The sequence below is a fragment of the Sturnira hondurensis genome, unplaced genomic scaffold (assembly GCF_014824575.4).
Source record: "Sturnira hondurensis isolate 20B ecotype Veracruz unplaced genomic scaffold, ASM1482457v3 Scaffold0022566, whole genome shotgun sequence".
Taxonomy (NCBI): Eukaryota; Metazoa; Chordata; class Mammalia; order Chiroptera; family Phyllostomidae; genus Sturnira; species Sturnira hondurensis.
This window is the reverse complement of record NW_028095197.1, coordinates 2,891,849-2,915,109: the sequence shown is the minus strand read 5'-3', so window position 1 is coordinate 2,915,109 and position 23,261 is coordinate 2,891,849. Positions and strand designations below refer to the sequence as shown.

General features: G+C 42.9%; 1 protein-coding gene across 2 annotated transcripts in view; it reads right to left on the bottom strand.

The window, feature by feature from the left end:
- The window catches only part of NTRK2 (neurotrophic receptor tyrosine kinase 2), a 319,680-nt gene that overhangs the window by 64,998 nt on the left and 231,421 nt on the right, over positions 1-23,261 (bottom strand). For both annotated transcript variants that reach the window (XM_037035692.1, XM_037035693.1), the window contains 2 exons: positions 18,455-18,585; positions 4,376-4,548 (listed from right to left, as the gene is read on the bottom strand). In XM_037035692.1, coding sequence (XP_036891587.1) covers positions 4,376-4,548; positions 18,455-18,585 — 304 coding nt within the window. The remainder of the gene's footprint in view (positions 1-4,375; positions 4,549-18,454; positions 18,586-23,261) is intronic.

Sequence of the window (23,261 nt, the reverse complement as noted above, 5' to 3'; positions counted from 1 at the left end):
AACCACAGTCCCTGACCTCCTCTTGTCACACTGGGGAGCATCACCCAGGGAAATGCCTCCGGGGTCTCTTCAGCTCACCAATCTCCTGCTAGAGCAGAGTCTTCCTGTGCAGCAGGCAAGGCTCTTGGGCATCAGAACTGAATTTGAATCCCGTCCTGACACACTAGCGTTGACCTCAGGTGAGCTACAGAACCTCTCCAGACCTGGTTCCTCATGTGTAAAGTGGAGACACTGACTGCACCTTCCTCAGTGCACTGAGGTGAGGAGCAATCAAAGCTCTGCTTTTATGGTATTTTGTGGCTTTTCATCAAAAAGCCAGAAGACCTTTACCCCTCCCCTTTTATGTTTTTGTTGTCACAGATTATCCCTATTTAAGCTGTGAGTTCACTTACAAATTGCATAGCTATTGTCTTCTCTTTTTTTGATGTTTTTACTGCCTTTAACTTTTATGTAAAGTACAGGTGCCAAACACAAGACCCATGGGCTGAATCCGGCCCTCCACCTTGTTTCTATCCAGCAGCAGCATCCAGGTCCTTGCTCCTAGTTAAGGTATAGTTACATTTATTCAGTCCTAAAATTATATTCAGCCCTCTTAAGACAGCCATGAGGTTGATATGGCCCCTGGTGAAGATGAGTTTGACACCCCTGAAGGGGGTCAAATATATAGTGATGGAAGTAGATTTGATGTTGAGTGGAAAATATACAATCTAATATACAGATGATATATTATCAAACTCTACACTTGAAACCTATATAATTTTCTTAACCAATGTCACCCAATAAATTGAATGACTTTTTTAAAAAGTCAGAGAGAATGCCTTGACTGGTGTGGCTCAGTGAGTTAGGCATCATCCCACAAAGCGAAAGGTTGCCGGTTCTATTCCTGGTCAGGGCACAGGCCTGGGTTACTGACTGGGTCCCTGTTTGGGTGCATGCAAAAGGCAACTGATCTATGTTTCTCCCTCCCTTCACCTCTCTCTAAAAATAAATAAATAAAATCTTTTTTTAAAAAGGCAGAGAGAAAGGCTGTGCAAAAAAAGTTCCTCTTTTTTTTTAAAAAGATTTTATTTCTTTATTTATCTTTAGAGGGGAAGGAGAGAGGGAGAGAAACATCAATGTATGGTTGCCTTTTGTGCATCCCCTTCTGGTAGTTAGCCTGCAAGGAACCGGCCTGCAACCCAGGCATGTGCCCTGACTGGGAATCGAACCGCGATTGTCTGGTTCGCAGGCCCGCACTCAATCCACTGAGCTACACCAGCCAGGGCTTTAAAAGTTTCTCTTTTAAAAAGAATTTGTAAATAGAGAACAGGGGGACAGTGACCAGAGGGGAGAGGGGAGGGAATTCCAGGGGTAAAAGGGGAGGGACTTATAGGAACTAGTATAAAGGACAACAACTAAGGGAGGTGGAAATGGGAGGGAGGTGGGGAACACTGGGGGTGGGCTGGGATGGGAGTAAAAGACAGAAAACTGTACTTGAACAATAATTAAATTTTAAAAAATGAAAAAAAAGAATTTGTAAAGATTTTTGCTTACTGATTTTATAGCGAGAAGAAGGGGGAGAAGAGAGAGAGAAAGAGAGACATCAATTTCTTGTTCCACTTATTTATGTATTCACTGGTTGATTCTTACATGTGCCCTGACTGGGGATAGAACTTGCAACCTTGGTGTTTCAGGACAATGCTCTAACCAACTGATTGACCCAGCCAGGACCAAAGAGCTTCCTTAAAAAATAAGTGGAGACGTGAAGTGAAAATGCAACCTCTCCTTCAGGTATTTCTTTTTTGTGATAGGCCTGTGACGTCATTCTTAGGGCTTCCACAGGGCTGACCCCTCCCACCTCGCTAAAGTTTATTCAAGCCCAACCTTTCTTTCCCAGCACTAAGAGGCAGGGAAAGTGAGAATGTTTTCACTCATCACAGGAAACCTTATGTGACCTCAGTACCAGGAGAAGGACCTAGGGGAGCATATAAACTATGGGAAATCCTGAAATACCCAGAGAATCAAGGCCAGTGTGAAAGCTTCATAGATGTAGCACAAAGAGTAAAACAAGTTGTTGATTAGCCACAGCCCAGACTCCTCTAAGAATCTGTCCCTTCAAAAACTTTGGGGAAAAGGAAAGGTGAGAGGTCAGTGCAAAAGGCCATCTCTGCACAAAACCCCATCCTCTAGCCTCACACTCAGAAGGCTCCAGAAAGCTGGCCGTTCTCCAAGGCCTTCCACACTCTGCACAGCCACGGGTGGGAAGGGGCAGGCGCCTGCTCGCTTCCCTTGAACAGAAAGTCCTGCTGTAAATAAAGGGCAGGTAAGTTTTCTCAGCAAGCTCTTAAAGAGTATAAATAAAGTTAACACAACAGCCCTCTATTTCACTCCCCAAGTTACCCCGCAGCTCTTGGGAAAAACACATCTCATCTCTTCCAGGAGAACATGCTTTAAGAGGGAAAACGCCCCATCAGCCCCCTGGCATGAAGAACAGGAAGGTTCAGCGATCTTCTGACCAGGGAAGCTGCTCACCCTTCCTTGGCTTGTACTCTCTCCATGCGGATTATAGTTGGCCCTTAGCCACACTGTTCCACTCTGGAGTTCCATAGCATGGTGCCTTCCTTCCGATTTTTTAGCAGCCACCTCAAGGGGAAGGATGGCAGTAGTGAAAAGCCACGCACAGGTTTTGCAGCCAGAGGCTGTGGGTTTCCATCCAAGCCCTGTCACTCACTAGCTGTGTGACTCAGTTTCTTCAACTGTAAAATGAGAATGATGGTTATAATAGTTTATAAAGTTAATGCAAATTACAACACTTAAAATGCTTAGATCGGCTTAATAAATATTAGTTCTTAATGCTTGAAAAAAGTCCTGTTTATGTTCTCCTCATTAGACTGAGATTCTGGAAAGATTAGAAGAGAAACTCTAATCTTTTTGAAAGCAAGGTCTGTATTTTACTGCTAGCCTGACCATGTTGGCACTCGGTTGATGCCCTTTGGAAGAATAAAAAGGGTGGGAGGTAACTGTGGGCGTCTGTCTTCATAGGGCAGTGCCAATGACACGTGAAAATGCACTCATGGCGGTTTAATGGCTGGGTTCCCTTCAGATTGACTGTTCTCAGCACAGTATCGCACCTAAGAACCTGAGTCTTGGCATGGAAACCGCTTGTTCCCAGAGTTCAGCAGGTTCTGAAACTGATCAGAGGAGGTTTCCAAAAGCTTCATGCCCTGCATAAGATGCCAAGTGAGAACCTGGTGCAGGCTCCCTCTGGAGGGCAGGAAGGAGGGCTAGGGAGAAGGTATGCAGCTGAAAATGAAAGAATCAACACACATGCATGCTACACATGTGTGCACAGTTTGAGTTCACAGAACCATTTAATTGTATCCAGGTGAGCACATGTGGATTTATTATGCTCCAGTTTGGGGAAAGCACATTTCTAATTAATAGCTCAGAGCATGGGAACAAAGAAAAATTATTTCTCCTATGAGCAGCCAGACCTCAACCAAATTCAGTCCCTTTTTCTCCTTTCACATTAGGTCTGACAAAATGGTACGCAAACACTACCATCATCCACTCTCCTCTCCCCATACCATAAAAACTACGCTGCCCTTAGATAATACATGATTAGGATGACTGTCTCCGAACACCATGAGTTGGCTCCATATTCCTAATCTCACCTGGCATTTCATCACCCACACAGTCAGAGGCAAAGCAGAGAAAAAAGGCCCATCCTCGCAAAGGAGAACTAAGTGCACATGTATTCATGAGACTAGAGACGGTGAAAGGGATGGAGACGGCCACCTGATAACCTTCTGACCACAGAAGTACAGTCTCTCCTTCTACTGCTCTCTTAGTAATCAGCTTATTCCTTAGACTGAACACTTTCTGAATCTTCCTATGGCTGCATGAAGCTACTGGCACTGATTTCGGTGGAAAGCCCTCTTCAGCACCCACGAAAAAACAGAAGAGAACAGAGGTGTGGGTGTTACCATAACGCAGAAGGTATACTAAATGTCCCAGGAAGAAGAGGCAGAGAAGAAAGGTGCGGAGACAACATTTATTGATTACCTCCCATCACAATAGTCCTGGCACTAGCCCTTTATGTGGATAGTGTCATACCCCCTTTGTACGAAAGGACACTGAGGCCAGCAAAGGCAGGTGCAAATTAGCCACCTGCCCCTAACATCGTTCCCATTTCTTTTAAATTACACCATCTACCAAGAAATCACAGGCAGCACATTTGCTCATCTTTCAAAGCCTGAGGCAGCTCTCTTTGAAAGAAAACAGCATGTTAGGGACAGACACGACTTAGGAGGCTCTGACGCAGGCTGTCTGAACCATGGCTGCCTGCTCCCACCTTGAGCCCACCTCCTGCCTCGGCCCTTCCCCACCACTCTACCTGAGGAACTTGTTGAGGTCACCGTGCTTCATGTACTCGAAGACCATGATGAGTGGGTCACCCTCCACACAGACGCCATAGAACTTGACAATGTGCTCATGCTGGAGGTTGGTCAGCAGCTCGGCCTCACGGTGGAAGTCCTTGCGTGCATTGTCACTAGCGTCCTTCAGTGTCTGGGGATGAGGGACAGAGAGGGGAGAAAACAAGCATGTGTTAAATGAAGCATGCTAAAGAGAGGTTCCGTGGAGAAGGGGTTACTTCGGTGGGCCCTGAGGTGCCTGGATGGGAAGGAAATTCAACTCATTAATTACACAAAAGAATAAAAAAATGGCCTCCTTTCCGAGGGAATAATGTTTGCATTAATAACTGAGGAAAAGTCTCTCATGGGTATGCAGAGATTTACAGTTCAAAGCACCTGCACAGATGTTACCTCATTAAGTTATAGACTTGAGTGCTTTGGAGTCTTCATCCCTTTTAACCCTGGTCTGGGCTCAGCTATTACCATGGACTTGTCTCCCATTTTGGTGCCTGTGGTGCCTTTTAGGATGCAATGTGCACTTCACCTCTGCTCATATAACTTTTTAAAAACTTTATATTATGGAAATACCCAGTAAGGAGAAAAGCATAATATGCTCTCATGTACCCATCTTCCAGCTTTGATAATGACCATTTTGCCAGTTTGATCCGGCAAACTCTAAAAAGGCTTTTCCCATTGGTAACCACACACAGTTCTGGCTCAGGAAACATCCGTGCCAGCAGGCCAGCTACAGTGCCAGATTGAAGATGTCCAGGATCACACCAGCCTTTTGTTCTTGGCTCAGACCACTCTGACAGCACGGTGTCATAGCAGGGCACAGCTGGCATGTGTTGATGCCACATACATGTGCTGAGCTCCTGTTCTGTGCCAGTCACTGAGCCAGAGTTTTGGTGGGAATAAAAAGACACAGAACCAAATCCTTGTTTTGGGAGCTCATATGCAAATAGGGAGATAAGTTCCATAGGATAAGTCAAGTTTAAAACACAGTGTTCTAAGTGAACTGGCTGCCCTGCCTTTCAGTCCAGCTTGATGTCTCCTTGACATGCCTCTCTTGAAACGTATACATCTACCTTAGGAAACATCTGTAGCTGCCCAAACGACACTGAGCCACACTTTCCTGTCCCTACACATATTCATCCCTCTGCTTTGAATGTTGACTCAGGCATGTCACTGGTGTGTTGGAGGAGGAATAATGCCCCCCTAAAAGATGTCCACATCTTAATCCCTGGAACGCATGAATATGTTACCTTACACGGCAAAAGGGACTTTGCAGGTGTGATTAAGGATCCTGGTGTGGGAGATTATCCTGGATTACTCGAGTGGGCCCATCGTCATCCTAAACAAAGGTACTTGGGAGAGAAGGGCAGGAGGATCAAGAAGAGAAGATGTAAAGATAGAAGCAGAGGTCAGAGAGGAGAAAAGACTATGCTGCTGGCTTTGAAGATGGAAGAAGAAGCCACAAGCCAAAAAATATAGGCAGCCTCTAAAACTTGGTAAAGATTAGGAAATAAATTCTACCCTAGAACCTCCAGAAAGACTCAGACTTGTTGATATCTTGACTTTATCTTGGTAAAACTGGTTTTCAACGGCTGACCAACAGAGTTGTGAGATAAATAATTTGTGTTGTTTTCAGCCACTGAGTTGACAGTAATTTGTTATAGCATCCGTAGGAAACTAATACACCTGGTTAACACCTAACAGTCCTCCAGGACTGGGCTCGGATATCACCTTTCTGAGAAATGTTCCCTGACCCTCCCATTACTGTTACATCCTCTCTGCCCCAGGCTAGGTTGGATGACCCTCCCTGGTACACCTCATACTTAATTTGTGCCATATCATTGGCCACAGTACATTCAAATTGCATGTTTACTTGATTATCCCTGGTACAGATGGTGAGCTCCTCCAGCCTTCTATCTGCATTGTCAGCACTGGGCACAGTGTCAGGCACACAGCAAGTCTTCGGCAGAGGTTTGTAGAATAAATAATCAAGGCCACAAGAAGCAAATATAAGAGCAAAAGAGGAAAGGCAGCAAATGTTTCGATTGAGGGACAAAGAAGAGGAAAGCCCAAAGGACTCCTCTGGGTAGAGGTGGCATGAGTGTGTGGATACTTTTACCAGGGGACTGCAATCAGTCATTATCAAAGTCAGACTGCAAATGTGAGCACCACACTCATTTAAATTGGAACAGAATGGAAGCACAGCAGTCCCCCAGATGCAGACTGAGTGTAAGACTGCACACTATGTCCTGTGTTGAGGAGCACTGCCAGATGCCTGGTGGTCATTTGTAGCTCGCTGTCTTGACCCGCTCTCCCTGTGGGGACACCCCTGACTGGGACAACCTGTAGACCTTGGGTTGTGCCACAGCTCAACTTCCTGGAGAGCAGATGGAGATTAGTAGACAAGACACTGACTAGGGCATGTTCTTGGGATTAATACCCATGGGAAGAATTGGACAGAGGATGAAGTTGAGCTATAAAGCAGTCTCCACAGAGCCTTCTCTGACCCTAGAAGATGACCCTTCAGAGTTGTCCTGAGTAGGGCCAATGGGGCTGAGCCATTACAACCCTTTATTAATCAGCCATCAGCTGGGGGCCACCCTAGGAAGGAAGTGTGACCATGAGAGGATTTGCTGAGCCCTCACAGGAAGCTGGCAGCTGAGGACTGTCTGTTGTAGCTTTTCCAGTGAGTAGGGGAGCAGAACCAGGTGGTTCAAGATTGAGTCTCCACAGGGTGAGTGTGCAATATGCAGTTTACCGCGCCTGGGGCTGCTCTCCACACAGGAGGGCACAGGTGAATAGGCAGGGCCTGCCTCACATCTGCCGTGATGTGGGAACACTAGATGGCAGAGGTAACAGCAAGATCCCCAAGTCTTTCCTGCTATCATCCTCACTTGGAATCTAGCACTTTCACTAACTGCCTTCGGCAGAATATGAAGCTTTCTCCCCAGTGGTGACCTGACTCAAGGAGAAAAATTACTAGTCTAGTTTTCACTAGGCCCAAAGAAGTTAATTCTTATGCCAAATTCTAAAGATACCATTAGATAAAAGGGTCTGGTGATGGGGTTTCCTATTCCTACTTTACTAAATGGTTTTCGAAGAGGTGTCTCTTAAAAGTACCACCAGTTCTCACTAGAACCGGCAGTTCTCACCAGAACAGTGAGAAGATTTGGGCCAGCAAGTGCCCAGAGAGGCCATCAAATTTTCATAAGTCCATTTCCATGGAAACTGCACATTTCTTCACTTAATATCAAAATGAACAGTGGTGGAGAATCTAGGATCTGAAACTCTGCTCCCTCAAAGCTTCAGAAACCGGGCTTGTACCACCCCAAACAAATTCCTTGTAACCTTCTGTTACACAGGGCAGAATGAGGGGTTTATGTTGGTGATTTGTATAGGTTGGTTTTATCCATGGGTGTGCTTTTATCTATCTTTAAAAAAAACCTACCTACTATTTTGTTTTACTAGACTTCTATGTACAAAAAATAGCAGATGAGGCAAAGAAATGAACATGAAGTAGATGATGTTGTCATCAGCTGGACCCTTCCCCTGGGTCCACAGAACAAAATACAAACATCTGAATATTTCTCACACTTGGATTTGCATTACGGATTTGAATATGTGTCTGTCTCCACTACTTTCTTGGACAGCAGAAGCATGCTGGGGTCACCTGTTTATCACTGGCTGCCTGAACCAGTGTCAGGCAACAAAAGAAGCCCTGACCCATGAAGTCTGTGTAAACCAGAGGTAAGAGGGCATTAGAAAGGAACAAAGCATGAATGCTCATCTGGAAAGAACATGGTCCCAAGTAAGGAACAGAAATAAAGGAAGTGCCGGGAAAAGCAAGCAGGCAGGAGAATGCCAACTGGATGGGGGCCTTTTCCAATGCGCTTTGCCCTGAAAAGCTGGTCCCAAATGTTTGTATTCCCCTCTTCGTCAAAAGACAGATCTTCACAATGGTGGTGCTCAAATAAAAAGAATGCTAATTTAAAATCAGAAGATCCAGGTCAAATCCTGGCCCTGCTCTGGACCTCTCTAAACTCTGGTTTTCCCCTCAGTAGAGGGAGGGTAAAATATCATCTACTTCACAGGACCAGTGGGAGAATTGGGTGAGACAGTGTAAGTGTGTATGCCTTCCAGGGTCCCTGTAGAAGTAATGTTTGGGAGATTTGCATTTGAAAACACAACAGGCCTGTGTTCAGTTTGCTCACACGAGGACTCAGTAAAGACAAAATGTTCTCGGATAAGGCATGGGGACAGTGCAAGACCCAAGAGCAGTATTGCTCCTGATGCCGCCACCATTTTCCTCCCAGAAGCCCTTCAACCCTGCAATGTTTTCTGAAGGATCCAGTCTCTTTACTCAGAGGCTGCTCCAAGTGTCTGAGATAGCAGTATTTGCAAGCCCTTGATGTGTCATTAACAGTGAGTTGGAGAAGGTGATGGGACACATTTAAGTCATTATCACAAGGCATGAACAAATTCTGCATGTAATCTTCTCGAGTTTTAGCTATGTAGTGTTTATTCAAATACTGCAGTGTGTGTGTGTGTGTGTGCGCGTGTGTGTGCGTGTGAGTGGGGTGAGGTAGGGGTGGGGAATGTCACACAGCTTGGTAGAGGAGTAGACTGGGAGAGAAGACAAGAAGGTAGTATTTTCCTTGGGACAGGGGACAAAAACTGACAGAGTTAACAAGCATCTAATATTTCTATTTCCCAAAAGCAAACCGCTGTGAGAAGAGAGTTCACTTTTACTTTAATTTCAAAAGATGTGCTTCAGTAACATTTTCAGATTTAAGAGAGAATATTTCACTATTCATGGGGCAAATGCATCCACACACTTGGCTTCATCCTATGTGCCCATCCATTTTTGCATGTTGGATTCTTTCTCTAAATTATGATTCAATTCTATTTTAAGAGATTCAGAAAATAGGGTGGTAACGAGTTGGGGAAAATCATCTTCTGAATTTGGCACTCCAAGGACAGAATTTTTCTAAGGGTGGAACCATAGCCAGACAGCAATCAGAAGTTGGAAAAATCCTGCTATCAACTCTATTTATAAAAATCATCTCTGTTTTAGTATCATGGCTGATTGTCATTCTACTCAATTAAGGGAGGCTTGGCTGGTTCTTGGAGTCCCTTGGCAATGGACATGAGGTGGCAGCCTCTCTTCCCTGACAATTCCCTCCACTTAAGTTTCATTTTGACAGGCATGTTTGCCCCATCATTGAGCATTGCTATTTTCTTACTCCCAGTGTCTGCTTTGTAACTTCATTTCTTCTTATTCCTGTGAATTTCCTGACACTCCAAAGCCTCCAGCCTTTCGGACACACTCTCGAGGGAGCGGTCCCATCCAGAGCTAACGTGAGCTACTGCCTGGCATACACATTGATTTAGAGCTAGAAGACTGGAATAGCAGGAAACAAATTTCAGCACAGAACTGAGAAGTTACTGAAGTAAAGTAGAAGAAAGGGAAATGCATATTCATCCGAAATACTTCCACCAAATAATAAAGCTAACAAGAAGTTTGTACGAGAGGCAAGAGAGCTTACTTAAAATTATTGTGTTATTGGATGTTGTAGGACATGATAGATGATTCTGAATTTCAAAATGTAGGTGGTTTAGGAGACACAAGGTAAAATAGAGATAGTGTCTTTTTCTTTATACTGACCTTAAACTCTTCTCTTATACTTTTTAGAGTATACAGAAACAGAGTTAAAGTAAAAGATTCTTAAAAAGAAGAGACTATTCTGGGAAGACCTCACTATGCCCATGCCCACCACCATGCTTAAAACATAGATGGCAATGAGTGAACTCCCATATGAGGCAACCAAATGCATGAAAACGTTTGTTAATATGCCTAAGTCCTTCTGGATCAGGATCTTTGGGTCAAGACCTATTGCGAAGGGAGACTCTTACTCTTCTGATATCTTCTAGACCTGCCTTGTCCAAAATGCAAACCAACAGTCATGTGTGGCTAGTGGTCATTTAAAACATCACTAGTCCAATTTGGGATGTGCTGGGAGTATAAAACACCAGATTCTGAAAACTTGGTATCAATAAATATATTGAAGTAATAATATTTAGATATGTTGGGTTAAGTGAAATATATTAATAAAATTAATTTTACCTATTTTTTATTATGTATACTAAGAAAATTTAAAATGCAAATGTGGCTTACAGTTATAGTTCATGTTATACTTCTATTGGACAGCTCTGTTCTATAAAAGCCACCTCACTAGGCTATTAATGGGCCAACCTGCTTCTTGGGACTGTTAAGAAGCAATGTTAGACTGAAACGGAATGAAGACAGACACCATTCTTCTAACATTCTTACAGGCAACGGTTAGCCAAACATTTAGAGTAAGCCACAGTCACACTGCTGCACGATTCCTCTAACTTTTGGTTCTCCTCTAAAGAAAGGTAGAGGGAGCCTCAACAAATTCTTATAAAAGTGAACTTTGGAGGAGTATATTTTAATAAATTCAGAAATAGAAACATTTTATAAAAATAAAATCTTAGAAACTAAGGAGAGTATGATAGGTGACTCTCCCATGTCCCTACGATGTAAAACACAAATTAAATCATTGTAAGAAAATAATAATGATGACTAACACGCAGACAGTGCTCACTGTGTAGTAGAGACCAACACTCTGTATGTATCAACTCAATTGTACGTAGCTGGCCTTTATGAGGAAGGGCTTCAGTTACGTATGAAGTGACAGCCTCAAATACAAGATCCATAGCCAGGGTATTGATTGCTGTTGTAGCTATTTTTCACAGCTGTGCTGACTTTAATGGTTCAAAATCTAACAATTTGACCATCCAGTTACAAACATGAGGCTAAATTCTAACTCACATACTTTTAAATACTTTCAGTAATCTGGGGGACAAAATTGATAGTTTATGTGTGCATATTACATCAACTTGCATATTACAAATGCTAAGTGTTGGGAAGATATGAAACTAATTGATAGAGAAATATTGACCAAAACAGTGAATTAGAAGTTGGCCTCCAATATGGAAAACTGCAATATGTTTACAGGCTTTAAATATGCCAGCATACAATTGTCTGAGTCAATTTTACCAGCTACACAGGAACTGGTGGGGCATGTAGACTGTGACTCCACTGTGAGTTGAGCTATTGTGTTAACATCGATTCAAAAGCAACACAGCTACCACAGTAGACCCATTCTGGAGATGCAGAGGTGTGACATGAACCCCCCAAATGTGTTTGGTACCAGATCAGTCCTTAACAGAGTGATGCACTGTTTTGGTTATAGCATTCCTGAAAAGATGAAGATAAACTAGAGATAGAGCAGGGAAGAGGGTTAACAAGACAAAAAAAAAAGATTTCTTGTCAAAGGTTAAAAGTTGAAGTTATTGGGACTTAATAACTAGAGCCTACCTGACTCAAGGGCAGGAGGGATTCTTACAGGGGATTGCTGCTCTCCATTCTACAGTGCATGTAAGCATGCACGTGTGTGCACACACATGCGTGCGCAGGCACACACACACACACACACATCAGGGAAGAATACACTTACACCAAAAAACAATAGAAATCAATGAAGCAATGTCTGGACCATGAAGATGATTAAGTCTTTCAACTAGCCACCATTAAAAGTTCTACAACTTCTGTTCCTAGAGATAAAGTAAAGACAGAATTGATAGTACTTTGTGCAACATTATGTCCTGTTAGGGCAACAATGACAAAAGTTCTTTTAAATACACTAATCTTGTTACCATCCATTTCCATTTTGCAGGACCAAGGATCTACATGTCAGTGCAAATGGGGAAGTGGAGGGGAAGCATAGGAAGAGGGGGGAATGGGAGAGGGATTCCACATTAATCAAGATGTGAGTATGAATATGATGACTGTCAAACGCGCACACACAAAACAGAAAGACTGAGAGAAAATAGCCACCTGTCTCAGAAAGAAACGTGCCTGGGGAGAGCACTTGAATTGATGAACGCTTGATGCACTTTCCCGTTTGTGAATTGCTTTACTATTCCAGAATTGGAGAGAATGAGCTTTCCTTTTCAAGCTTGTATTCTGTCCTTAAACATATTCTGAGACAACTGACTCTTAGTTACTTCTTTCCCACAGGTGGTCTCATCTGTGCACGTGAATTCTTTGCCTGGCTGGAGCACAGGTAGGTTGCCTGGCATGAAGACTAAGGGGAATAACTAGACACATAGTATTTTCCTTCTTGAGAAATATGACTGTTAGTAATAGAGACCATGTGAGCAGCAGCTGGCATGGAAGCTGCAGTCAAATGTTAGAGAACAGCAGAGATGAGAGAGAGCTGCACTACATTAGCAAGGAAGCCTAGAGGACAATCCCTAGTGTCTTGCTGAGAGAATGAAGAAGGGACAGTCATAGGACTACCTCAAGTCTTGAGGGAACTTTTGGATCCCAAGTATTCCTGTCGCAATGATGCCTAGTTGTCCTGTAGTTTGGCTATAGCATCTTTAATATCCTTTTGGGAAATCAATGCCCCACTTTCAGTCATGTGTGTTGGGTAGAGTTAGTCTAATCCTCCATTTCCAGGGATATGCATGTAACTTTGGCTGGATAATCAGAATATTCTATTCCCTTGGCCATAGGTCCTGGTGACACAACCGAAGGCACTCCAGTAACAGTCAGACTTTGGACTTTTGCATAATTGTTGGGAAAGAAAAGCTTTCTTTTAGGTTGCTAGGTTGGTGGGACCTAAGCCCGGAGTCATTACTGCCAAATCTTTACCATGGTGTCAGAAGAACTTGCCTGAGAATGCAAGTCAATATAGAGGAAAGCAGGATGAAGATAGATAGATATAGAAAGAAAGAAAACAGAGAGAGAGAGAGAGAGAAAGAGAGAGAGAGAGAGAGAAAGAAAGAAAGAAAGAAAGAAAGAAAGAAAGAAAGAAAGAAAGAAAGAAAGAAAGAAAGAAAGAAAGGAAGGAAGAAAGAAAGAAAGGAATTCCCTGGACTTTGTAGTGCTGGCAGCTAGGATACCTATAGTAGAGTTTACCATTATCTTGAGTAAATAGATTCTCTTTTCTGATTAAACCATCTTGAATTAGTTTCCAATGAGCATTATATTGCTCTTCTCCTCAAAGCTGATTACGTTTTGCTGAAGCCAAAGCCCTCACTCCAAGACCCAGCTTTCTTTATTTCTACCTATTCCCTTGAATTACATTTTTACTCAGAAAACACGTGTCTCTAACCTTTACATGCAAATGAGAACAACTAACACATTCCTTTTTATTATTTGATAAGTAGCATTGTGTTGAATTTTCTCAATTTAGGTTATCAGGGCATGTGTAAAATTTGATAAATAAAAGGGCAGTGCACAATGGACATGAGAAAACCTGAGTTTTAGTCCTAGGTGTGACATTAAATGACCTCCTGCAAGCTGTATGACTTTGGGTGGGTCATTTTTCTCCTCTGGGTTCCTGCTTCCCCACTGGCAAAATGTGGGACTTAGGCTAAAGAATATCAGTAATAGCTCTATGTATCTGTACAGTGATTTGGTCATTTCTAAAATAATTCTTCATTAGATTACATTGTTCTATAGATATTATCTTCATAGTTCCTCTCAGCTGTAAAATTCTATGAATATCAATAGCTCATCAAATCACTTCCTTACCTAGACATGCCAACTGCCAACTCATCACTTTTTCTATAGTCTATCTGCCCATTCATTTGCCATCCATCCCTTCATTCATTTAACAAGCATTTACTGCATGTTACACATATTAGGCCATGTGCTAAAAGACATGGTTCCCACCCTCAGGAATATGCCACCCCAGTGGAGGAGACAGACATTCATGCCATTGATTAAATAAGCCCATGAATACATACATAATCACCAACCTTGGCAAATGCCATAAAGGACAAGAGATGCCTTCATAACAAATAATAGGGGTGATCTGACCTACATTGGGGCACAAGTAATGGGAAGTTTCCCCAAAGAAAAGCACCTTGATTTGACAGCTGGTGGGTTGGTGGGAGTTGTATGGACCACGGGGCTGGGCTAGGGGCCTCCAGACATGGAACAGCAGCGTGTTGGGGCCCTCAGTGTGTTGGGTGGTGCTTGTGGCTGCCTCAGGGTAATATGCCAGAGGGCTTATCAATCAATTCTTCCAAATCCTTGGTGAAAAAAGCTATCATTAGGTCCTCTGCTAACAAGAAGATATTCAGAAATATGAAAAGCAAAAATTCTAAGTTATATCCCAAAGAAAGTCCTCCTGAACCTAGGTTTCACCATTTCTCATATTCTCAAGTCTTCCCGTGCAGCACCTCTCACTCACTTTAACTTATACCTCGAGGGACTCACTTGACTTGCCCAGGTCTTGGTATTTTCATCCATCACATAGAAAACGTGGGTTATATACATGATTTCTAAGGGCTCTCTTGTATTTAGCACTTGATGTTCCTATTTATACTCCGAAGTTAGTGGAGAGGGAAAGAAGAGGCCATCAATCCATTAGTATTTGTGACTGATTTAAAAAAAAAAAAACAAAAAATTAGCAAGCATTTATAATAAAAAATGCTGTAGGAATTCTAGCTATTTAAATGGATGTTGGATAGAGCCAAAAATAGCTAATGCATCTAATGCAGGGAAACTACAGTAAAATGTTTCTTTGATAATTGAGGTACTTAAAGGTAAAGTAACTCATTTTGATGAAAGACTGGTTTCTTTTCATCTCATCCTTTCTGTGGGTTCTTCAACTGTAATTCAGTGTAAAGGGAGAAATGGTTCACAAATCCATTTCACTAACATAAAAAACCCAAAGGTCATCCAAAAATATCAAGAAAAGGGTAAGCAGGTTGAATCCAAACATGCAGATACTCTAATGGGAGACACAAGCTCCGCCTCCAGGTGCCCTTGAGTGCCCTACACATGCCTTGGGTTCATTTCCATCTTAAACTGGCTCCTGTGGATCCCTGAAGCTCTTAAGTCACTTGGAGCAGACAACACCCGAATTTACAGGAACCTGACATTTGTCAGTTTGAATGCAAAGCCTTGGATTTCAAACCAGTCAGTTCTTTCCAGAGAAGGAAAAAGGACAATAGCTGCTATTTCTTAGCATGCATAATCAATGCGGCAGGGGTTGCTAGGCAACGGGCAGAAAGACATCTCTGGGTGCCTCCAATGGAAGAAGAGCAGCCCTGGCAGCCACTCCTCAGAGGTGACAGGCTGTGCAGGCTCTGGAAGCTGTGTCCAGTTTGTTTCACTCCTTAGAAAAATCCTTTTATTCTAGTTGGGACTGAACCATAGAATCTTCCTCCCAGCCTCATTAGATAGTCTTTGAACAGACTTCCAGTTGGCCCACAGCCCCAACAGTGAGCAGGTCAGGCTGGCAGGCTGGCAAGAGGCAGCTCCATGAAAGGTCCCTCTGCTATTTTGATCTAATTCATCCTGGAGTTCGTGGAGGATCTGACTTGTTCCTGGCATGGCTGCAGCCTCTGGATCCTAGAAAATTAAAATGGGCATCCTCTTCGAAGCTTGTAATCATGCTAGCAAACATAAACAAAGCCCCTGATTCCAGCAAAAATGCACATTCAAAGTCAGTGAAATGAGACTTCCTAGGTGTGTGACCTTGAAGTTGGAATGAATTTTTTGAGTTGCAAGCATTTTGTCCTCTGCTTGAGATAATAGTTAACTGGAATTTCAAGAAGGGGACTAGCAAACAGAAGGAGTCAGGGTCTGATAAAAGGGCAGATCCATTTGTTTTGTTTTGTTCAGCAATGTTAACTAAAGAACAAAAACTCCTCTTAAGTCATTAACTTGCAGACACTTATTTGGCAAAGCCAGGAACTGCACGAGGACTAGGCTCTGGGTTTGGGTCAGAGGTATGATCAGGGCCATGACTGGGATTTAAACCAGAGAGAAGTCTCCCTGACTGAGGTGATGAGAGCTATCCCCAGGTGGCAGCATGCTGTGAGCAGGACCACTGGCTATACATGGCTGTCACAAACTAATCCCTTGTCATTACCAGCCCAAGCCCTGATGTGGTCTTAGCATGTGTTTGGGAAGCAATGTAACATATGAGCTGACTGCCCAGGCTTAGCTATGTAACACCCTTTCCTTAAGGGCACCAGAAGAAGGACAGAAAGGCAGGCACAGAATAAGGAATGATACTAAGGTGAAATGTTATACCAAGAAATTGTGTGCATCTATATATTTGGCTGAGGTCTCTCAGCTACTCCTACACTGTCATCTAGGATTCCTTAACCTCCCAGGATTTTCTCACATTCAAAGCCTCTCTCACCTTGTGACCCCATGAAGTGAATTCAGAATCTGAAGCCCTGATTTAGCTCCCTGGTGGCCCCCAAATAGCAGTGGGAAAAATGGGCCCAGAACATAAATCCACGGTGTTCAGTCTCTTGGTCTATAACACATGGCTAGATCAGAATTAGATGTTCCCCAAGCTTCTTCTAGTTCTAACATTTTATCAGTCTATGAATCTACAAAAATAGAGGCACCTTTTGGTCTTATTTATAAAAAAAAGTTAGCAGAAGAAGAAAGCAAAGACTGAAGATTTAACACTGCCAAATGTTCTGAACATTTTGTGTTTTAAAAATAACAAACTTTTTGAGTAAATGAAAGAGGAGGCAATAGCAGGGATTAAACACTCCCAAAGTCACTGAAGAATTCTTACTTCACACCTTAACCCGCTTGACCTCACCTTTCTCTTAAGTCTTCTCTCCTCTCTCTTCCTCTCTATCTCACCACCAACCCCATCTGTATCTTAGTGAGATAATGTTTATTTGATAGCTATTACATGTATCCTTCCTAGAAAGGTCTGACCTTTATTCACTCCAAAGTGCAGATTTTAGGAGCTTTTTCTGAGAGTCTAGGAGTACTGATGATGCTCGGCTTATTTTTGATGACAAGAAAAGCAAATGCAATTTTCATTCGAATGGACTTTAACAGAAACTGTGTTTAGTCTGCAGGATGGGTAAGCTCAAGAATAATTTTCTCTCTCCTCAGTTACCCATTTTGTATGTACTGAAGTACATTAATGTAAAGTACAGCAGTAATGGAATATACTTTTGATTAAAAAAGTTGAGTTGGCATGCTATAACTAGTAAACAAATACCATCCATATAGATGTTGTGTATTTGGCAGGAACAAAGGAACATACAACCAGAAAACAACCCCAAGTTTAATCATATTAAGTCAAGAATTTACATATAATTATGCAATCAGCTATGTCCACATTTATTTGCCACTTAATTCACTTTATAAATGTTTCCCTCTTTCAAGTGTTTTACATGTGTTATTCAATGCCTTCATGAGTTTCTTTTACATTTTAGCAATACATATGTAAAAGACCTACAGAAGGTTTTGTGTTATTTTGTTAATTCTCGTGTTTTAGAGAGCTCAGGGGAAATTGTACCCTCTTCAATAATTTTTATCTTATTGAAGATTAGGTCTCCTTTCTGAATTTTTGAGAAAATGGCTATGATAAAGGAATTTCAGGCTTTCTTGTTTTAGGGAAACCTTGTATCTGCCAGGGGGGCTGAGTCCACAAGAAATGCCGTGCACCCCAGGATTTAATCATGCCTGCACTATACACAGCCTGGGACCTTGGACACATGTGGGAAGGACAAGGTAAGGAATAACAGATCACAGCAAAACAGAGGCCTAGAGGGAGTGGACTCCACAGTCTCCCTTCCGGAATGTCAACATAAGACAAGGTCCAGCTGAGCTAGGCACAAGCACCAAGCAATCTGCGGAGCCAGGTTGAGTCTCCAAGACTTAGCTGGTTGAATTCTGTCTGACCCCAATGACCTCCACCCAGAATTCAGTTGAAGTTGACTTGGAAGAGTAGCTCAAGCTAGTCACAGCCTGCAGACTGGTAGACTGCCCCTAAAGGAAACTAAAACAGTTGGATGTGCCCCAAATATCCTTCTCACTGTCCATTTAGTTAACAGAATTTGAGCATATCCTTCATAGCAGACATAATGCTTCTGATTTGGCCACTAAAATCAGGTAACACTTCCACACATTACTGCGACCATGGATAATAAGACATTCTGGAATGTTCTCTTACCTTCACTGCCACCAAGATCTTGTCCTGCTCAGGACAGAGGTTATAGCATTCAGCTAGGAAAACTTTTCCAAAGGCTCCTTCGCCTAGCTCTCTTTTCAGAACAATGTTATGTCGCTTGATGTGCTGAACAACTGTAAAACAAAGACAGAATGGAAATTGGAATTGAAGTACACAGAGGTGAAGGCAGAGGGTGGCGGATCAGTGGCCCATAACCTGAGCTCTTCTCTATACACAGCAAGCCAGAGGAGAAGCCCGGTGTCCATGTTCCCAGTCCACCCCAGACAGCTGGAAGGTGGTTGCATTGGCTTGCTCTCCAGAGCTCGTTTATTATTTTTGACAGAACTAAAGTAGTGACTTAGCTGTTGGTCGCAGGATGTCATCAATGGACTTCACAGACTAGGGAAGGGGAAAAATGAGAAAGAAATGGACCTTAATGGCAGGAGTCTTACAAGCCAGATGTTTTTCACACTTTTGTTAGTAGTGTCTAGTGGGGAAAGGCAGAGAGATAGTTAGGAGTCCCTAATCCTTTGTTAAACTGCCTCGGGCTCCTGAGGGAGAGGGGCTCAGAGGACACAAAAGGAAAATACGGGACCTGCATTGTGAATTAACGCTTTGTCCTCACCCCAGTGCTAGTCTCTTGGTGAGTGGGTTAGACCATGATTGATCCTCAGTAATTCTTTTTGTTGGGACCAGAAATTTCCAGGCTGTGCCAAAAGCTTCCTTTCTCAGTCCCTTTCTAAGATCATGCTCTAGGCTGGGCTCTTCAAAACAAAGAAGAAATGCTTCTGGGGAAGAGCGCATATTTCCTCCCTTAGTGTAGAGCAGAGCAGGCCCTTGTCACTCAATCACATCCCTTTCTGGGGAACAAGGCAGGAGGCTGTCAAAGGCCTTTGGAAGCCCATTAGCTGCGAGGTGGAAAGCAGAGCACAGCAGTCCTCAGAACAGAGCCGGCGGAGAGGCCCAAAAGGAGACTGTAGAGGACAGCACTGCGGTGTAAGCTTGTGTCTCTCCACCAACATGTCAGTTATGAACTCCCTTAGCACAAGGGGAGCACCAGGACATCGACTGCCTTCTTTTCGGAACTCCTCATCCCTAAATCGCCATATTAAAAAGAGATTGTGGCACTCTCTAGAGCTTGGAATGTGTGGCCAATAATGTTCTCTCTTTTCACTCTCACACCCCCCCACCCCTGCCATGAAGCAGTGCTCTCTGCAGGAATTCCAATGATCCTGTGTGGGAAGTGAGGAGTTGGGACCTGAACCCTGGTCTGTCTGAATGCAGAGTCCATGTTTTTTCTTCTATACCACAAAGTTTCTCTTTAATTGCAAATTGTGTTGAGCATGACAAGGGAGATAAAAATATATAAGTAATACAGTAAATAGTAAAAATAATCCCCCTGCCTCCTCTTTGCTTCGTTTGCCCTGCAAAGGCCGGTTCAAGTCCCCACTCTATCAGAAAGCTTTTTAGGGTGACTCTAATCACCAAAGACCTCCTCCTCTGGATTCAAATTAAATCATGGCTTGTGCTTAGTTGAATTCTGACTTATTCCTTAGTTATTTCACATCTGTAAACTCCTGGAGGTTAAGACAAGCCCTATCTACCTCCTGTTATCTCCTGTGCTGAGCACAGAGAAAGGATTTGTTACTGTGGTTTAATTGAATAACCTTTCTTTAAATGCTTTTTTTTTTACTACAAACTGCATTATAAAAACAAAAGAAAATACAGAGTGTATCTGTGCAGTTTAAATAATGATAATAACATGAATGCCCATAAAACCAAATTTCCATTCGAGAAACAGAGTGTCACTAGTGCTCAGAAGCACCACCGTGCTCTTTCCTGATTGTATCCACTTCCCTACTCTCCTCCCAGGAATAACTACTACACTGAACTTATGTCAGTTGTTTCTTCTATCATTGGTTACTCATGACATCTCCTTAACAAGATACTGTTTAGCCTTGCCTGGTTTTGAACCTAGATAAATAACATCATACCATGTGTATTCTTCCACATCCCACATCTTTCATTCAACGATGCCCTTCAGATTGAGTTTTATGGAGTTATAATGTGTGTGTAGTAGTGATTCTTTCGCTTTTACTACTTTATAACATTTTGTGGAAGAACTGTGCCACCATTTGTTTTATCCATTCTATGTTGGTGAATATGCTACACAGTTTCTTTTTAGATACAACTTAATATAAAATGCAAGTGGTGATTAAGGTTTTACTTTAATAGGATTTTTCCCCTGGTAATTCATGTGGTTTGAATCAATGAGGGCTTCCACAGGCCTCTGGAACTCAGGATGATAGAAATCAAAAAAGTCTTTTATGAGCAACTATATTAATGACTATAAGAATGTATATTAATTAATATCTCATGCTCTAATAGAAATGCCTGGATTTAATAGGAGAGAAATGTGTTCATTAGGTAGAGTGCCCATATAAAGAGACAAGTGTAATTTTGCAGAGAATTAGCTGTCCTATTTAAATCTACTATTTAACTCCATGGTTGTCACATGTTCATTGGGAATTAAATAGCCACTTGATTTACTTTATACTCTCACTAGGTCGAGGCAAGTATTTAACTTTTTTTCATTTGATTTACATTTTCTTCTTTTTGAAAACGTTTTCTAAGGAGGAGAAAAGTTGGTGGGAAATAAGTTTACAAAGCTATAGATAAAAAAAAAATTAATCATCTCCAAAACTAAAATGGCTAAGACCAGTTCTTTTGTGTTAACCTTGAAAGCATTAAATGCCTCTTTTCTTTAAGAAATTGTAGCAGGGTGCAGCCAAGGGGGACCCACAAATAGGGATTTGTAATGGGGTCCAGAACTCAGGATATTCAGGAAATATTACACAAACACACACACGCACGCACGCGCACACACACACACACACACATATATATGATGCCCTCACACCCACCAGTCTGAGCTGGGGGATGGGACACATGGAGCAGAGCCATTGAGAGCTGTTTTGCATAGCAACAGCTTGCAACTAACCTCTGACATGGTCATTTAACATATCTATAGCCTCTAACTGGTTTCATAGATATGTTAAATAACTGTGGCCATTTTTGAGCCAGGGGGATGGGAGTGACTCCAACCCAGGATGCAACTGGGGAGCAACTCTGCCTGGTTACAGCACCTATGTGAGAGCTTGGAGATGATTGGCTCCACATCATGGGGCCATGCCTGCCCAGACTTACTATGGCAGCCCAGTAAAGCTGGACAGATACAGGCATGCTGGCAGGTGTAATTGATTGTGGTAGGAGTCAAAAATGGGGCGACAGAGGAAGATTGGCTCGGGAATTACACCGAGGTGCAGCAGCCATACAGAGAGAGGATCATGCAGCTGTGGCAAGAGTTGAGAACACATGGCTTGGGTGAAAGTTAGGACCACCAGCTTTGGGGTGCTCCCTTTTGCCATCTGGCTTAGGCAGCAGGAGAGACTTTGCCTGGAAGAAAAGGAGTGGAAGGACTCTTGCTGGTGGGCCATGAGAAGGTGCCACATGGCTTCGGATTAACTGGAGATTGTGGCGGCAACACAGCTGGCGGTGCTGGGAGCCTGAATCGTGGACTTCTACTTTTTTTCCTGAGATACAGTACCCTGGACTGAGAAAAGGAAAGAAGGAAGGACTGTGCACATTTGTGGGTATTCTAAAGAATTTTAGTATTTTAACAAAGACATTAAGTCATTACTCTGACTCTGTATAACTTTTAAATAAATAATTTCTTTCCTTTCCACCAGTCTCTGGCATTGAGAGACGTCTTTCCTCTGGTGGTGAGCAAAGTGAACCTATTACCATGGGGAACTCCTGGAGAAAAGTGGGGGGTCCTTTTAATAATAATATATCACTCACCAACGCACCCCTTTCGGTCTGTTCTGTAACAAAATAGCTACCTTGCATTAAATTTACTTTGCTGGTTTGGGAACTAACAGATTGTATGAACGGTGGCCTTTTGCCAATGTATTCCTTCTAAACAGAATTAATCTCTCTTTTATTGTGTAAGATTGAAAGCCATTCAGGGGCATAGGTAACAGTTTACATTTGCATTCCTGACTAGGTGTTATAGTACTTTACAGTTGGTGCTATTAAATATTTGTTGAAATATGTGCTGAATGTTAATAAGACCTCAGGCAAACACTTGTTTAATTGTATTATTTCAGTCAATTCACAACAGCCCAATCGAGTATGTAGCAATAAAGTGGCCCAATTCTCTCAGATGTCAGGAGTGGGAACAACAACTACCCAGAGGCAATCACATCACTTAGCTATTTTTTTTCCATTCTCCTCCAAAGAGCATCAGGACTTGTCCCAACCTGCCTTACTTCCTGTTTCCTGCAATCACCACAGGAAGTCCTTGGTACCATCTTATGGCATCCCTTTTTATCCACCCTCTCAACCCAGCTTTTCTAGTAAGTGCCCCAGTCTGAGTTGATGTCACCCCTTCACCTCCTTCACAGACCCTTCTGTGGGACTTTCCGGGATTGCCACCATTCACCCATAAGCTCTCCTTAAACTGCCCTCCCTTCACCTCCTTGACTCAAGTAAAACCTTGGCTATGCCTGGAGGGCATCCACACTTATTCCCAAACCCACCCCACCGCCCTCCCAAACTGAAGCCATCCCCACCCCTTAACCATAAGTATCCCTTGGGCCTGATTCCTGGCTCTTTCTCTCTCCCCTGACAGAGCCCCAGCTATCACAAAGTGCCTGTCTTAGGGAGCCATCAGCCTAAACAACCTGTGCCCCCTCCTTGCTGACATCTGGGTTACTCCTCTCACACATGGAGCTCCTGGATGACATGC